This window comes from Trichechus manatus, unplaced genomic scaffold (assembly GCF_000243295.1).
Source record: "Trichechus manatus latirostris isolate Lorelei unplaced genomic scaffold, TriManLat1.0 scaffold00117, whole genome shotgun sequence".
NCBI classification, from domain to species: Eukaryota; Metazoa; Chordata; class Mammalia; order Sirenia; family Trichechidae; genus Trichechus; species Trichechus manatus.
The window spans coordinates 681,550-700,789 of NW_004444053.1; the positions used below are offsets into that span (position 1 = coordinate 681,550).

The window sequence follows — 19,240 nt, forward strand, 5'->3', positions numbered from 1 at the left end:
GGGATCTGCTGTGAGTTGCCAATCAGTTGAAAGGGAGTTTCCTTGGAGTGTGGCCTGCATCCAATATATGTGGACTTTCTAGCAAAGCTTGCTGGCTTTTGCTCTGCTCTGGATCCTGAATTCAGCTTGTCAGCATCTGACCTCCAGTTATTGGGACCTGAGTCAGCAGCCTGCCATCTTACCTGCCGATCTTGGATTCATCAGCCTCTGCAGCTATGTGAGTCAGGAGAAGCCTCCAGCCTGATGTCTGATGCCTGACCCACAGACTTGGGACTTGCCAGCCTCTATAACCAAAGTGAGCCATCTCCTTGAGATAAATCTCTCTCTCTATGTATATATAAAACAAAAACAAAAACACGTTGCCATCAAGTCAATTCTGACTCATAGCAACCCTACAGGACAGAGTAGAACTGCCCCATCAGGTTTCCAAGGAATGGCTGGTGGATTTGAACTGCCAACCTTTTGGTTAGCAGCCGAGGTCTTAACCACTGCTTCACTCGTTTTGCTTCTCTAGTGAACCCAGCCTAAGACACAGGGTATCAGAATCACCTGGATGGCTTATTAAAACACAGTCACTGGACACTAGCCCCAGAGTTTCTGAGTCAGTAGGTCTGAGATGGGGCCTGAGAATCTGCATTTCTAACAAGTTCCCAGGCAATGCTGATCCTGCTCGTCTAGGGATGACACTTTGTGAGAAGCACTGCTATAGACCAAAAGTAGCCCTTTAAACATAAAATCAATGATTTGCTGCAAACTTAAAACAGCCACCATAATTATTTCTTTTCAGTCAAATAAAAGCTTTAGGAAACTGTGGGATAGGGAAAAAGCATTGGGCTTGGACTCTAGTCCTGGCTCTATCATTTATCAAATATTAATATATAAACTTGGATTTATCCTTGTACTCTTTCAGGCTAACTTTCCTTGCTTATATTTCGGCATTAGTATATTCAGTTCTAATACTAAATTAATAATAAAAATTAATTTTGGGTTCTAACTAGTTTAATGTTTTCCTTGGTCATTAAATTTTAGAATGACGTTTTATGTTCCCAGGGCCCACTGTTAAAATAAACTTCTTGATAACAAACGTGTTCCCAGAAAGTCCTTTATCTAAGGAGTTTAGAAAAACTAAAGTAGGTAGCACATTTTATGTGGCGAAAATAACACAACTGAGAACATTTCCCATGAAATCATTTGAAGGTATACCAACATTTTATAGTACATCCATAAGTCACTTCAAATTAATAAATTCCTATTAAGGAATATTTTTCCAGTACCTTTTGCAAAAAATCAAACTTACCCATTTCATAATAGGAGCCCAGAAAAAAACTGTTCTGGGACCTGGAAAAAACAAAAAAAAAGTTCAGGATAAAACCAAGTATTTTATACATGTCTTTTATCAGCTATCACCACATTTCAAACAACCAAAGATTTATCAATCTATCTTTAACCATTCTACTATGTTTTTTGCATATTTTGCATTTAAATTAGCATTAAGTTAAAGATACCACGTTATCACAGTGTCAATCCTTCATATAAGTTATTTTGATCTCCTTGTTAATTATTTGTATTTTTGTAACCTGTTAAAAATTAGCTAATGTATAATGGAGATGGTTTTGGAAACCATTCCCAATGCTTTGCCTTGAACATGGCACTTAGTTCAGTCACAGATATTATTCAAGTCAGGAAGTTGTAAATTTTGGCATTTTAGTGATATGAGCTTCAGTAGATATGTATGTATTCACTAATTTTATTACTGAGTTCTATAAATTATATTTCACTGTATATATTGATAAAAATTCTTACTAAATAGTAAGTATTCTAGTTAAAAAATTAATGAACATAATTTTAAGATTCACATGAGAAAGAGGAAAAACTAGACTTGTAAGTTGCTTAATAACAGAGTCCTTATTTTAGTCATCCTGGTACCCATCTGCCTTGCACAAAAATGGACTCCAGACTTTCTGCAGCCTTGGATGCTACAGATATTGCCCTGAGATAAACTTTAAACCTTAAATCAAAAATATTCCCTGAAGTCTTCTTAAAACGAAACAATATTTTAGCTAAACTAGTAAAAAATCTATATAGGATCAAAGTGACAACAAGAAACTTGAAAGATTAGATAGGAATGTTAGGGGGCAGTGGATTTATGTTATTGGAGGAGGAATAACTCAGAAAAGGAGGGTGAGAATGGTTACACAACCCAAAGAATGTAATCAATGGCACTGAATTGTACATGTACAAATATTGAATTGGTATGTTCTCCTGTGTATATTCTTAACAACAACAACAAATGTTAAAATGAATGTTTGTAGTATTAAAAACAATTCTGGTTTCTTAGATAACCTAGATTTTGAGAAACATGATGTTGCAGAGATAGAAAGTCAGAGATCATCTAATCCTAATCTTTCATTTTACCAATGAGGCTCAGAGAAGTTACGTGACCTACTCAAGTCATGAAGCTAGTAAGTAGCAGAATTCTAACTAGAATCCGAGTCTTCCAATTCTTAAGCTAGTGCTCTTTAACTACATAGCTGTGCCTACTTTTTACTCTTCGAATCATGCATCTCTTGTAAGTTGGAGCAGATATAGAGGGAAGAAAGAAAGAGACCGTTCATGGAGATTTAAAACGTAACTAAGCATGGTGAGTCCAGCACATATCAGAACACTTAATATGGTATGTACGCTCTCACACACTGGAGCAACAAAATAACTTTTTTTAACAAACAGATTTATATACGACAACAATGATTTATAAGCAAATTCAAAATTTAAAAAATGGAATTATGACTATTATCTCTGCCTTAATATCCCACTTTACTTGCAAATAATTTATCGATCACAAAAACCACATCTAAAATAGCATCATCACCCAGGTATAACACATTTTTCTTCTCTTTATCTACTCCCAGTCAATACTTGTTACTAGTACCAACAAGGACAGATGAATTTATTCACTTCCTCCCTAATAGGTAAATATTCCCTCTCATTAATGAGAAGGAGTCTTTCTGTTCACATATGTTTAAATAACATTTAAAAGATAAAATTGAGTTAGACCTATTACTTAAGAAAAAAACAGAACAAAGAAAATGACGTAGAAAAAGCAATGAGCTAAGGTAATAGCCAATTCTGGGTCTAGTTTGTGGTGGAAAAGACCATTCACTGATTCACCTATAATATTTACTGCATTTTTTACAGTGTACCAGGTATTGGGGATTCACTGATGAATAAAGTACAGTAATGCCCTGCAAGATCTAAGAACAGGAAGGCTGTTTAAGTAAAATCATGTCTGGCAATTATTTAAAGCATTTTAGGGAAATAATTCTAAAGTACTTTCAACAAACCCACACTAGTTTTACACTTAGGCAATACCATCATCATGCCAAGAGTAAACGAACCCAGCGATAAGACTCCTTTTTTTATGTATCTTGGCTCTACTACCATCAAGGATCCCTGGTAACTCAGTGGTTAAAGCACTGGGGTGCTAACCAAAAGGTTGGCAGTTCAAACCCACAAGCCACTATGTGGGAGAAAGATGTGGTGTTTTCATAGACATTGCTGTTGTTGTTGTCAGGTGTCGTTGAGTCGGTTCCGACTTGTAGTGACCCTATGTACAACAGAACAAAACACTGTCCGGTGTTGCACCATCCTCACAGCTGTTATGTTTGAGCCCACTGTTGCAGCCTCGGTATCAATCCATCTCATTTAAAGTCTTCCTCTTCTTCGCTGACCCTTTACTTTACCAAGGATGATGTTCTTCTCCAGGGACTGGTCCCTCCTGATAACATGTCCAAAGTATGTCTTGCCATCGTTACTTCTAAGGACGTTCTGGCTGAACTTCTTCCAAGACAGATTTGTTCCTTCTTCGGGCAGTCCATGGTATATTCAATACTCTTCGCTAACACCATAATTCAAAGGCATCAGTTGTTCTTCGGTCTTCTTTATTCATTTTTCAGCTTTTGCATGCATACAAGGCAACTGAAAACACTATGGCTTGGGTCAGGTGCACCTTAGTCCTTACAGTGACATCTTTGCTTTTGAACACTTTAAAGAGGTCTTTTGCAGCAGATTTGCCCAATGCAATGCGTTGTTTGATTTCTTGACTGCTGCTTCCATGGGCGTTGACTGTGGATCCAAGTGAAATGAAATCCTTGAAAATATAAATCTTTTCTCCATTTACCATGATGTTGCTTATTGGTCCAGTTATGAGGATTTTTTTGTTTTCTTTATGTTAAAGTGTAATCCCTACCGTTGGCTGTAGTCTTTGATCTTCATCAATAAGTGCTTCGAGTCCTCTTCACCTCCAGCAAGCAAGGTTGTGTCATCTGCATTTTACAGGTTGTTAATGAGTCTTCCTCCAATCCTGATGCCACATTCTTCTTCCTATAGTCTAGCTTCTCAGATTATTTGCTCAGCATACAGACTGAATAAGCATGGTGAAAGGATACAACCCTGATGCATACCTTTCTTGACGTTAAACCATGCAGTATTCCCTTGTTCTGTTCAAACGATTGTCTCTTGGTGTATGAACAGGTTTCTCATGAGTACAATTAAGTGTTCCAGAGTTCCCATTCTTCCCAATGTTACCCACAATTTGTTATGATTTACAAAGTCGAATGCCTTTGCAGTCAATAAAACACAGGTAAACATCTTCCTGGTATTTTCTGCTTTCAGCCAAGATCTATCTGACATGAGAAATGACATCCCTTATTCCACTTTCTCTTCTAACTCCAGCTTGAATTTGTGGTAGCTCCCTGTCAATGTATTGCTGCAACTGCTTTTGAATGATCTTCAGCAAAATTTTACTTGTGTGTGATATTAATGACACTGTTCGATAATTTCCACATTCTGTTGGATCACCTTTCTTTGGAATGGGCACAAATATAGATCTCTTCCAGTCAGTTGGCCAGGTAGCTGCTGTCTTTCAAATTTCTTGCTATAGACAAGTAAGCACTTCTGACGCTGAAGTCATTTGTTGAAACACCTCAATTGGTATTCCATCATTTCCTGGAGCCTTGTTTTTTGCCAATGCCTTCAGTGCAGCTTGGACTTCTTCAGTACCATTGGTTCCTGATCATATGCTACCTCCTGAAATGACTGAACGTCAACCAATTCTTTTTGGTACGGTGAGTCTGTGTATTCCTTCCATCTTCTTTGAATGCTTCCTACATTGTTTAATATTGTCCCCATATTGCAACTCGAGGCTTGAATCTTCTCTTCAGTGCTTTCATCTTGAGAAAGGCCAAGCATGTTCTTCCCTTTTGGTTTTCTCTCTCCAGGTCCTTGCACATTTCATTATAATATATTACTCTGTTTCCTGGAGCCGCCCTTTGAAATCTTCTGTTCAGCTCTTTGACTTCATCATTTCTCCCTTTCACTTTAGCTACTCTACATTCAAAAGCAAGTTTCAGAGTCTCTTCTGACAACCACTTTTTCTTTTCTTTCTTTCCTGTCTTTTTAATGACCTCTTGCTTTGTTCATCTGTGATGTCCTTGATGTCATTTCACAACTCGTCTGGTCTTTGGTCATTAGTGTTCAATGTGTCAAATCTATTCTTGAGATGGTCTCTAAATTGAGATGGAATATACTCAAGGTCATACCTTGGCTCTCGTAGACTTATTCTAAATTTTCTTCAGCTTCAACCTGAACTTGCATATGAGCAGTTGATGGTATGTTCCACAGTTGGCCCCTGGTCATCTTCTGACTGATGATATTGAGCTGTTCCATCATCTCTTTCCACAGATGTAGTCAATTTGATTCCTGTGTATTTTATCTGGCGAGGTCCACGTGTATAGTCGCTGTTTATGTTGGTGAAAAAAGGTATTTGCAATGAAGAAGTCGTTGGTCTTGCAAAATTCTATCTTGCGATCTCCAGTGTCGTTTCTATCACCAAAGCCACATTTTTCAACTACCAAATCCTTCTTTGTTTCCAACTTTTGCATTCCAATCACCAGTAATTATCAATGCATCTTGATTGCATTTTCAATCCATTTCAGACTGCAGAAGCTGGTAAAAATCTTCCATTTCTTCATCTTTGGCATTAGTGGTTGGTGTGTAAATTTTAATAGCAGTTCTATTAACTGGTCTTCCTTGTAGGCATATGAATATTATCCTATCACTGACAGCACTGTAATTCAGGACAGAGCCTGAAATGTTCTTTTTGATAATGAATGCAACGCCATTCCTCTTCAATTTGTCATTCCAGGCATAGTATACCATGATTGTCTGATTCAAAATGGCCAATACCAGTCCTTTCCAACTCACTAATAGTAACTGACAGATGTGTGGGGCTGTACAGATTACAACTTAGAAAACCCTATGGGGCAGTTCTATTCTGTCCTCTATGGTCACTATGAGTCTAATCAACTTGATGGCAATGGGTAATGGGTACTGGTACCATCAAAAGTAGTTGGTTAATCTTGACATTAAGCAGAGAAATGTGAAAAATATAAGAATGGCAGCTGCTCCTTCTTTGTTGTTGCTAGGTGCCATCAAGTCGATTCCTATTCATAGCAACCCTACATACAACAGAGCAAAACAATGCCAGCTCCTGTGCCATCCTTACAATCATTGCTATGTATGAGCCCATTGTTGCAGCCACTGTGTCAATCCAGCTCATTGAGGGTCTTCCTCTTTTTCGTTGACCCTCTACTTTACCAAGCATGATGTCTTTCTCCAGGGACTGGTCCCTCCTGAGAACACATCCAAAGTACGTAAGACGAAGTCTCGTCATCCTCCCTTCTAAGGAGCATTCTGGCTATACTTTTTCCAAGACAGATCTGTTTGTTTTTCCGGCAGTCCACAGTATATTCAATATTCTTTGCCAATACCATCATTCAAAGGTGTCAATTCTTTTTTGGTCTTCCTTATTCACTGTCCAGCTTTCACATGCATATGAGGCGACTGAAAACACCATGGCTTGGGTCAGGCGCACCTTAGTCCTTAAAGTAACATCTTTGTTTTTGAACACTTGAAAGAGGTCTTCTCAGAAGATCTGTCCAATGCAATATGTTATTTAATTTCTTGACTGTTGCTTCCATTGACATTGATTGTGGATCCAAGTAAAATGAAATCCCTGACAACTTCAATCTTTTCTCCATTTATCATGATGTTGCTTATTGGTCCAGTTGTGAAGATTCTTGTTTTCTTTATGTTGAGGTATAATCCACACTGATGACTGTAGTCTTTCATTTTTATTAGTAAGTGCTCCTTCTTTAACTTTTGATTATTAAGCAATTTTAAAAAGCATCCCTCAGATAGTGTAAACTATTGCTTGTCTTTAGCATTATTAATTGATGGCAATGTTACACATTTTAGACTTTTTGTTGTTGGTGGCCGTTGAATCAATTCCGACTTAGAGCGACTCCATGTGGCAGAGTAGAACTGCCCCATGGGTTTTTCTTGGCTGTAATCTTTATGGAAGCAGATTGCCAAGTCTTTTTCCCACAGAGCTGCTGGGTGGGTTCAAACTGCCAACCTTCTGGTTAGCAGCCAAGTGCTTAACTGTTGTACCACCAGAGCACCTGCATTTTAGACTATTCTTCCACAATTTAACACAGTCCTTGATGTTTTTTACCCCTCCCAAACTAACTCACATCGTTCTTACAGCTAAATTCATTAATTCAATGCTAATACAATTGGGTTTTAAAATTTAACAAAGTGTACATTAAATATTCTGCTGTAGTTAGTTATATATCTACTTACCTATTGAGATTATGACCTCCTTGAAGCTAATGGCTAAATATAATTCATACTTATAACCTATCACCTAATATCCCAAACCAAACCCCTTGCCGTCCAGTTGATTCTGTCTCATAGCGACCCCACAGGACAGAGTAGAACTGCTCCACATAGGGTTTCCAAGTCTGTAAATCTTTATGGAAGCAGACTGCCACATCTTTCTCTTGTGGAGCAGCTGGTGGTTCGAATGGCTGACCTTTGAGTTAGCAGCCGAGTGCTTAACCACTGCGCCACCAGGGCTCCTTCACCTAATAGAATGTTGAATAAAAAGGAAAGTTAGCCAGCACAGTTGGAAGCAGTTTATATTAACTGGAATTTAGACGTAAGATCAATATATAAGAACATATATGTATGTGTATAAAAATATAAGCATAAATACATATATACACACACATATAACTTTAAACATATTTTCAAATCATATATAAGTTGTTTTTATCAGCCTGATACTTAAATATTGATAACTCTGGTTTATACTTTTACGAGTTTTTAAGTAAGTTTGGTTATTTCCTATTAACATTTTAACTAAAGTCCTTTAACTACAATCTAAGTCTTATTTTCTCAGTCTTCAAAGAGGCTGGATACCGTCTTTAGAATAATAAATCTTCAAACACTAGAAGATCATGGCACAGATCTTATCTTTCCTTGCTGGCCAAAACCAATATAATGCTAAACTTCATCTTTTTCACACACATCTGATACCTAATCATTTCCACGTTTTCCTCTGTACTTTCTGCGGTTTAAGTTGTAGAAGAAACAAACCTGGAGCGAGAGCTGAAATAATTGCTGGGAGAATTAAAACAATCAAGGAGTTCTAAATTTTGATTGTTTCCACAATTGAGTAAAATGTATCTATATTCAATTTCTGGGTTACTGTATTCTATCTTTGACCTAATTCTCTAATCTTGGTAGTGTTTTGATCATGGCTACCATTACTCCTGGAACTCTAGCCAGATAATGATCCCCTTCTATCCTGGGCAAGATAATAGAAATAGTTTTCTTTGGTAATGCTAGGTTGAAATTTCAAAATAATTTTTTACTAAGGAACTAAAGGATATAAAAGAAAACATAAAGGCACCAAGTTTCAGACTATAGATTTCTAATCTTAAAATAACTAAATTTTAGCTTAGATAATTGTTTCTCAATCCCTCCTCCCCCACAACAAAGAGTCATCTGGCCCAAAAATGTCAATAGTGCCAAGGTTAAGACACTCTGGCCGAGATGGGTTAACTGGCTAGGCAGAAGGTTCAACTAGTTTCATGGCTCTACACCTTAATTTATGCTCTCCCCTCCCAGTATTCTGCCGTGTCTTCATCTGGCAAACCATGCTATTGTTGTTAGGTGCTGTCAGTTATTTTTGACTCACAGAGACCCCACGTGACAGAGAACTGCCTCATAGGGTTTTTAGGCTGTAATCTTTACGGGAGCACACTGCCAGGTCTGCCTAACCCTAGAATCCTTCAAAAACTCATTTAGGCTGCATCTTCTTAACGAAGCCTTCTTTCACATATCCATGTTAGGCTAAACTTGACTTCTCTGAACTCCCAAAGCAGCCTGTATATTCTTCTATTGTTCTCTGCACTTAACAATTACAATGATCCATTTGTCTATTACTTTAACCAGACAATGAGTTCCCTGAAGATAAAGACTATTCCTTAATCTTCCTTGACAGATAATAAATATTTGTTAACAAAATCAAATTGGCTTAATCATATCTAAGATAGATGTGAGTGAGGTCATTGGTATTCAGTGGTAGACCTGGCGCCTTCCTTGCAGGGAGACCAGGTTCCATTCCAGGTTAATTCACCTCAAGCACAGCCACCACTCTTTCTCTGTCAGTGGAGGCTTGTGTGTTGCTATGATGCTGAACAGGCTTCAGCAGAGCTTCCAGACTAAGACGGAGTAGAAAGAAATGCCTAGAGATCTACTTCTGAAAATTAGGCAACGAAAACCTTATGGATCACAACAGTTCGATCCACAACCAATCATGGGGCAGGGCCTGCATTTTATTCAGTTGTGCACAGGGTTGCCATGAGCTGAGCCGATTCCAAGGCAGCTAACAAGGGTAGACGCGAATCAAACTCCAAGTTTGAGGTAGATTTGCCTTGACATTGCTTCGGCCTCAAAGCTAGAATTTGCTATCGTAACACTCCCCTACTTTGGCTCCTGAATTTTTTCCCAAGAGTCGGATGCCTTGATGCATTGATTCTAAAAGTCAATATTTTCAAACTTTCTGGTCCATTTCTTTAGCTTGCGCTTCTGGGTTTCTATCGTCATATCTAGTTCATTTTACTTTGTCCTATACAGTGTCTCTGGGCCATATGCACTATTAATTACTAAGTTTATTTTTCATCCCTGCATGGAGCTCAGTTTCATTACTCAAGTAAAAGCCAGCACATTGGTTTAGTCTCTGGCTGGATAGGTGTTTAATTTTTACTTTGAACTCTTCAACAGATTCTTTCTATTTCTAAACTGATGCTTCTTATTCTGCCATGTCCCAAAACTGTTTCCTGAGTAATGTCTCTAGATTCTGGTTTCTCTACAAAGCTTAAATGATTGATCCTTCAAGGTTAATGTAAAGTCAAGGTTTTCTAGTTTTCCCTTGTAACTAATTTACACAACTGCCCCAGGGGAAGAATTTTACAGCATTCTAGTTCATAGTTTTAAAATATTAACTGCCCCTTCCTCACAAACCAAGCAAAACAAGCAAAAAACTTCAAACATGAAATTATAGTTGCTGGAAATTGGGCCAAGAGAGGTGTGGATATTTTAGTTACGGAGTAAGTTTAAAATACAAATATAATTCCTAAATAAGTTTAACCACTGCTAAGTAGTAAACAGAAAACTATCAGCAGCAAGCATACATTATGAGGAAGTCTAAATTGTTAATTTCTCTGAGATACCAGAGGATGTTGACAAGGGACAGAAATAATCAGAGTTGCATATATATAAATGTAAACAGGCAGTGTTTTCTTCATTGTTAAGAAAAAGGAAAAAGTACCTGTGGTCTCACATGGCTTAACATAAATAAAAATAACTTACTTCACTTCATCCTTTCATTTTATCTTAGGTAATTATTTTTGAACTTTAAGAGTTAATAATAATTCAAATAAATCTAGACAATTTAGCCAAGGGCAGAGGCTATCTTACAGAAACAACCAATCAACAATGGATATGACAGTGAGAAAACATTCCAACTTACTTCAACATTTCTAAAACATAACAATTTTACAAAACAAAGCATTTGGAAATAGATATCACTTAACAAGAGACTACACAACATTATGTGTCATTCTACACCTTGAAAAAACAGGTTTTTGCTCATACAATGAAATAGCTACTCTTATGGCAGAACATAAAAATAAAAGGGATAATTAAATAACTATAATATCTGAAGTGATTATAATATCTTAAAATCAAGAAGAGTAGAAAGTACAACTAACAAAGTACCTGGATAATACTCATTATAATGAATGAAAAAAATCTGATTAGGTGGAAAACTTGAAATGTTGAAAATATACTGAATAAAAATAACCTGATAAGAAATTAAATTTGGAGTCCAAAATGAGGGATATGTGCCCCCATAAAATATAAATGTACATTCTTTTAGACAAAGTATTAATTAAAACATTTTCAAACTTGTTAATTTTGTCAAATAATTAGCATCTTGGTTCTTAAAACTTCACTCTTGAAAGTTGAAAAAGCAGTCTCAAATGCTGAAAATTTAGAATCATCAAACAAGTATTCAAAAATATATATATTTAAAAATTATAAACTATTTTCAAGCATATATGAAACTAAAGAGGATGATATAATGGTTATTTTCTTTTGTGCTGTTATTTTTGTCTATTTTTAAAGTGAAACTAAAAACAAACTTTCATAGAAGAATTTCAGAAATTCTTCAAGGGATTATAGCAAAATGTATAAAAGACATACTTTTTAAACAAATTAACAAATCTAGTTTGCCCTGATGAAATCTGATGAACCTGTTGATAAAATAATGACAAATTTTCTTATCTAAGAGGAATTACTGTTATTAATGAAATATAAACTCTATCTAGAAAGTACATTGTTTTTATTGTATGTATGATTCCCTAAGGAAAGACTTCCTTCTTGGGATAGAATATGTAATTTTTACACACACAGACACACACACACACTCTTAAGCGAAGTGCTCACCATGCCCCAATATGGAAAATAAAGTTTCTTTCTGAATACTAAGATCATAAAAATCACTACCATTCCACTACCTCTCCACTCCTTTCATACCATTCCTCTACGATTTATTACTTTTCAACATACTTCTTAGTTCTTTATATTATGAAGGTCCACCTGTTTACTATATGTGACAAACTACTTACCAAAGGAAAAAAAAAAAAAAAAACTAAACCCACTGCGGTCAAGTCAATTCCAACTCATAGCAATCCTATAGGACAGAATAGAACTGCCCCACAGGGTTTCCAAGGCTGTAAATCTTTACAGAAACAGGTTGCCACATATTTCTCCTGCGCAGCAGCTGGTTCAAACTGTGGACCTTTTGATTAGAAGCCAACTGCTTTAACCACTGTGCCACCAGGGCTCCTTAAGCTAGTCATAAATCCTTAGAATTTATAGACTACTCTTTGAAGCTGATATTAACTGCTAAAAATTATTAATTTTTATTTGTACTAAAGCCAGTTCTGATTGAACACTATCTAAGGAGATGACTTTTTTTTTGTTTTTGGTTTTTTTAAGGAGATGACTGGGCAACAATTTTAGAACCATACAATTTTTATATCCTCCATAATGCCTTGGCAATAGCTATCACTCAAACAGTACCCAGAACATCACAGTTATATAATGTTTTTAAAAATGTTGATTGAAAGCTGCCTTTGGTGTGGAACTCCAAAGTAAAGTAGCAGATGAAGAGATTAACTAAGATGAAGTTTAGGTTGATATATTTTTAATTTGCACATTTCTTCAGTTATAAAGGATCACTGGCTTTTAAGATTGTTGAGATCATCTAGTTCAGGCACTCATCTTATAATCAGGTAAATGAGGCCCAAACAGGTGAAATTACTTGTATAAAATATATATAGCATAGCAAAGTTAAAATCTAAATCTCTAAATCCTAATCTAACAATAAGTATATGGTCTTGCCCAATGAAATCTGAACTTCTCCAAAGGCTCTGAAAGTAAGAGAAGTTTTAGTAGAGACATTAAGTCTATGTTATAGCTAGAAGGGACCTTAAGAAAAGTCCAAACTCCCTGTTAAGGACTGAATTGTGTCCCCTCAAAAAATATGTTAAAGTCCTAACCCCTGTAGGTACGAATGTGATCCTGTTTGGAAACAGGGGTTTCTTTTGTTAATGAGGTGTGGGTCCTAAACCTAATCCTTCTGAGTGGTGTCTTATAAAGGGGACTCCGGACGCAGACAGACAAATACAGGAAGAAGACACCATCTGAAGATCATCTACAAGTCCAGAATGTCATGAAACAACCAGCAGTACAGAAGCTGAAAGAGACAAGGATCTTCCCCTAGAGGTGACACACAGACAGAGAAAACAGAGAGAGCCTAGCCTTGCCAATGCCCTGAATTGGGACTCCTAGCCTCCAAATTTGTGAGATAATAAATTCTTGTTCTTTAAAACCGCCCACTTTGTGCTATTTTTGTTACAGCAGTTAACTAAGACAATCCCTTATTGTTTCAGAGTAGAAGTGTGCTCCATAGGGTTTTCAATGGCTGTGATCTTTTACAAGTAGATGACCAGACCTTTCTTCCAAGGTGCCTCTGGGTTGACTTGAACTACCAACTTTTTGATCAGTAGCTCAGCATTCAAGCTTTTGTGCCACCCAGAGACTCCTTCACATGACTCAGAAATAAATATATAGCTTTTCTTAAGGCATGCTTCTCCCTGGCACAATTGGTAATTTCAAAATAGGTCAGGCATGAATAGTCTAAATTTTTTAGTTTATAATCAGATTAAAAAAAAAAAACAAACCCATTGTTTTCCAGTCGATTCTGACTCATAGCAACCCTACAGAAGAAAGTAGAACTGCCCCAGTGTTTCCAAGGAGCTGCTGGTGGATTCGAACTGCTGACCTTTTGGTTAGCAGCCAATCTCTTAATCACTGTGCCACTAGGGCTCCATAATCAGGCTAGTGGACAGAAACGATCTAGTGTCATACTAACAACTACAACAAGGATTGCATTCTTTTTATCATCTCTTCTGAGAATACCAACTCTCTGTGGGCAGGGATTTTTATTTTATTCACTAATGTATCATTCTAAGTGTCAGAACAGTACTAGGCCTTCAATAAATCTTGAATAATTCTACTTTCTTGGTAGCTGACCATTTCAAAATATTCTATTTCTCATTAGTCACTTAACAGTTGTATTTGAAATTCTAACTTTCAATCTTGGTTCTTATCCTTCAATGTTAAGGTAACAGGTTATGACTTACACACATACATACACAAGCGCGCGCACACGCTTAAGATACTTAGACAGGCATTAACATTCTTCACTGACAATATATTTGCCAAGAAAATAAGTCGTTCTAACAGAGATGCTAAAGAATTGTGTTAATTCATAACTGAATATCTACACTATTATTTACTTGATCCACAGTTTGTTCTATTTACATATGTTTTGAACTAAAGTGTATTAAGCTATCTTGTAAAACATCAATTCCCTTAGCACTTAATTTTGAATTTTTATGATATATTCCCTTAGGAACACTGTTAATATTGGTTCATTTAGTATGTTTTTATTTTTAAAACATTCTCTGAGTCTTTACGATAAAAAAGAAAAAACAATTCACTTAGGAAAATTGCAACTATTCTTGTTATTCAGATCCAATTTAAAGTAATTTCTCCCATGAGTCTTCACAGAAAAAACACCGTGTAATGTGGAGAATGATGTTCTCAGCAGCAGTACACTGAACACTGCAACAAGTTTCACAGAACTGGTTTTTTTTTTTTGTTTTTTTTTTAATGCTCTTCCACTTAAGCCAAAATGTAATTCAACAGAAGCAAAGCTACAGTGGGCTAAGTTGATATGGTTCAGATAGCAGCTTGTTTTCTGTTCTGACTTAACTGAATGATAATTTTTAGACTTCTTAGATTTGTGATCCCGAACTTCTTTTGAACACATGCCTCATCGGTTAAACAATTTTGAGTACACATCCCCCGTATATATATGTATGTATATATATACACACGTATACATATTATATATTAACGATATATATTATAAAAATATTTTATATATTCATAAACCATAAACATACATACATATATATTACTGTATAAATATTTTTGTATTATAAAACATACGTACAATGGAAATTTTTAAAGGATAAAATAAAAGCAAACATCAATAGAAGTTTTGTTGTTTGTTCCTATACTCGTAAGTTTCATCTTGTGCTTCCCTTGGGAAGATTCACTCCTCTTTGAAGATCACAAAAACAAAGGAATGACACTCCTCCACTAATGGCTTATTTGCACTAAGCTTTTAAGTAAACAATAGGCAGCATGATTTCAAGGTTATATTCTCTGACACGTACCTAGAGTGTAACTATGAAGCAGTTAGTGTGGAGTCACTAGGTGATGGTGGGCAGAGTGACATCCCCTTATGAGAGCTGAGGAATTTAACCAGGACATACACTTTGTTAGCACTCTGTTCTACCTCTGCAGAGGTGGGTCATGATGTGCCTGGGACAATATACAGACACATGGATGATGAAGGTGTTGATCTGGGCCACAGGTACTCCATAACTACAGTATATTTCTATATAAAGACATATTCCTGTTAACTGTCTAGACATATTTGTCAGTGGTAAAATTAAATCTCAAAAATTTAGAATCAATAATGTATGATTTTCAAGTGTTAATATCCAAGCCTTGCGTATCGTTTTTTAACATCCCCTGTATGTGAATACAGCTTAATGTCTAAATGGTGATTCAGTAAAAAATTCTATTACTGGATGCAAAAACTTTGAATATTCATTCTGCATAAGTCTTAGAAGAGTGATCAGTGTTTCTCAGATTTTATTCAATACTAATGGATCAAGTTACATTTTTCATGCTTCTGTATTTCTACATTCGTATGCCTATAACAGGAACCCTGGTGGTGCAGTGGATAAGTGCTCAGCTGTTAACTGAAAGGTCAGCGGTTCGAACCTACAAGCCGCTCCACAGGAGACAGATGTGGCAGTCTGCTTCCATAAAGATTACAGCTCTGGAAACCCTAAGGGGCAGTTCTACTCTGTCCTATAGGATCACTATGGGTCAGAATTGACTCAACGGCAACGGGTTTGGTTTTAGTTCAAGCCGACAACTTTTAAATCCACGAAGAGCCTAGATGGGAGAGAACTAACATTTGTAAAGAGTCTATGTGCAAACACTGGGCTGCTACATGTTTTGCAGTCATTGTATCATTTAATTTTCAAAAAAATCCTTCAACAGTGACAATTACTACGACCATTTTATAGATTAGAAAACCAAGGCTTGGGGGGGATTAACATCAAGGTAATGCAATCAAGACTCAAATGTAGGTGTGTCTTGCTTCAAAGCCTATATTCCTTCCACTATTCTGAGTAATCTACTGCTACTATAACAGAAATACCACAAGTGCATGGCTTTAACAAAGAAAAATTTACTCTCTCATGGTCTAGGAGGCTAGAAGTTTGAATTCAGGGTGCCAACTCTAGGGGAAGGCTTTCTCTCTCTGTCGGCTCTGGGGAAAGGTCCTTGTCATCCATCTTCCCCTGGTCGAGGAGCTTCTAGGCGCAGGGTCTCCAAGTCCAAAGGATGTGTTCCCCTCCTGGTTCTTCATCCTCGGTGGTAGGAGCCCTGGTGCTGCAGTAGTTCAAGTGATCGACTGCTAACTGAAAGGCTGCCGGTTCGAAACCACCATAGGCTCCATGGGAGAAAGATGTGGCAGTCTGCTTCCCTAGAGATTTACAGCTTTGGAAACCCTTTGGGGTTGCTATGAGTTGGAATCAACTCAAGGCAGTGGTTTTTTTTAAACATATACTGGAGAAAGGAGTTAAAATAACTAAACTAATCCAAGAACACCCAGATGAAACGGACGGTCTACAAATGAAAGGTAACTCTTCTCCCTTCTGAAGTTGAATAAAGTATTATCAGCAGTAATTACAAGGGGCTAAAGCCAAGATTTTGGAAGAGATTAATAATTAAGACTACTCTCCAATTCTATATTATTTTAAATAGTTTAAAACTGCTCCCCCTTCACCCTTTCCTTATCCTAACACAAACACAAAGCCTAAGAGTTGACTCCACAGAATACCTTTGACTCTGTAATGCCAAGATCACTACCAAAGCATTGCTCAATCCTCCCTCCTGAAAATCTTTGCCACAAAACAGCACAATTCCAAAAAAAGAATGTTAAAAGAACTAAAGGTAAACAATCTAAATAAACATCATCAATAACAACATCTTAAAAATCAGTTTACAACAGATACAACATTGTAGTAAATAGTACTAAGGATTAAACTGGACTATAATCCTAAACTACAGTTTATTCCATTATCAAACTGGAAATCAGATTTAGTAACCAGCTCAGGCTCCAGAGAACTGCTTCATAATCAGACATAGATGGGAACCACATAACCTTCTTAACACCAATTGCAAAAGACAAGATTTAACTATGTACACTTTTTTGGTAGCATTTTAACCTTTCAATTGTAACACATTTTTTCATTTGATTAGTCTTAGGCTTGAAACAGACCTCAGGAGATATCTGATTGTAGCCTCTAGCCAAGGAAGTATTATTACTGCCCATTTTATGGAAGAGGTAACAAAATTCTAGAGTAGTCGGAGTGTAATAAGAGTTGGAGGGATCACGATCTTCCAGCTTCTTACAGGACTTTTTTTTTTCAATCACAAGAACACTGCTTTTCCAGTAGGACAAGAAAGAGCTAACATTTACTGAGAGTTAACATTTACTGCGCCACTGATGAAGAACCAAGCATATATGACATCTTTAATTCTCACATGGACCACCTTTTACAGAAATTAAGTCAGAGATCCAGGATTCTGCCTCAAGGTCAGACCTATAGAAAGTAGCCGAGCAGAATTAAAATACAGGTCTGTCTTCACAATAAGTTTGAAGGAAAGCCTGTTCAGTAATTTCATAAATAAGTTTAAAGAAACAAACGACCTATGGGATGAGGAAGGATTTCACTACATCTGAAAGCCGGGTAACCCGTGCAGTTTGGGGGAGGCTCCATCTGCAGGCCTGCCAGCCGCAGCTAAAGGAAGTATGACCTTTACTCCAAGCCCTCGGGCTCGACTGGCCGCTATGTTGGTCAGCTAGCTCCGTGTGGGTTAACAATTCATAAAGGGAAAGGGGGAGAACGAGGGTTTCGTGGCGGCCCAGATACCTTCGTGGGGGCAGAAACTGAGATGGATCAAATCCGCAAACTCAGCTCGGGTTTGAGTAGTGCGTAAGAGAGGGATGCAATAAAGGCGGGGAAGGACGCTGACTTTAGAACCACAGGTTTGGGAGAGAAGGTGAAATACAGAGGTTGGAAGAGTAGACGGATTCATCTGAGGGAAAAGGTTAGAGCTGAGGATAATGCCCCCAGCCGCAGAGTTGTCAGTGGGCAGTACTAACATTCTGGAGGGAGAGGAAGAGAAGATCTCGGTGGGAGTCATTCTGGCATCATTACCTGCCGGGTGGTTGTACAGCGGCCGCAATTTCTCCGGCAGCATCAGCTCCACTTTATCCAGGACCCGGTGGTAGGTGGCCCGTAGGCCTCGGGCGCCGGCGGCCGCCATCTCCGCCGCCGAAAAATTGTGGGCAGCCGGGTGAGAGAGTCGCCGTGTCCTTTTTTCTGGCTGACAACGAAGGGTAGCTTGTCACCTTCTCCGGCCACAGCGCCTCTCGTTCTCCGCTCCCCTAGAGCGCCCTTTCCGCGGCGCACCCTGCTCCCTGCGAACCACCCAGGGGAGGCAAAGGCTGAGGGGGCGGAGACTCTGCTATGGCCCACCCCGGTTCCGCCCCCTGCCCTCGGGCGCGTGAGGCGGAGGAGGAGTCATGGCAACGGGTGCCAAAAGGATTGCCTCACCCAGATCCCCTGTCCCTGCTGGCAGCGCGCTTGCGCAAGGCGCAGCTGCCCGCGGTGATTGGCCCGCTCTGCGGCGCGAGCAGAATGAGGCGGGAACATCCAACTTCTCCTTTTTGCCCTCGAGGCCATGATGGTGAAGGGAAAGTGAAGCTACAACCAGCTTCTAACCTCCCATAGTTAAAATGGGCTTTTCGGGCCTTCCGTGCCTTAACTGAAGGTGACACCACACGACCGTTTTCCTTGTTTTGAAGTGAGATCCGTGAGCAAGAGACTACAGATCTCAGCTCCTTCTCTCTGCATTCCTCTTTTATCCATACAGAATTAAAAAGTTGGCTAGAATGGCCTGAAACCACTTTTCTAAAGTGAGGGCAGTCGTGTCGCACACCGCCCTCATTCCCTGGAAAGGTGGGGGTGGGGGTGGGAGTGGG

At 38.1% G+C, this 19,240-nt stretch overlaps 1 protein-coding gene across 1 annotated transcript in view; it reads right to left on the reverse strand.

Moving 5' to 3' along the window:
• Positions 1–18,714, reverse strand: part of MPC2 (mitochondrial pyruvate carrier 2) — a 36,380-nt gene extending 17,666 nt beyond the window's left edge. Inside the window, exons 1-2 of the mRNA XM_023738423.1 lie at positions 18,414–18,714; positions 1,298–1,338 (exon numbers count right to left, since the gene is read on the reverse strand). Of these exons, the coding sequence (XP_023594191.1) occupies positions 1,298–1,338; positions 18,414–18,522 (150 nt within the window). The 5' untranslated portion in view covers positions 18,523–18,714. The remainder of the gene's footprint in view (positions 1–1,297; positions 1,339–18,413) is intronic.
• Between the last annotated feature and the right edge of the window lie 526 nt (positions 18,715–19,240).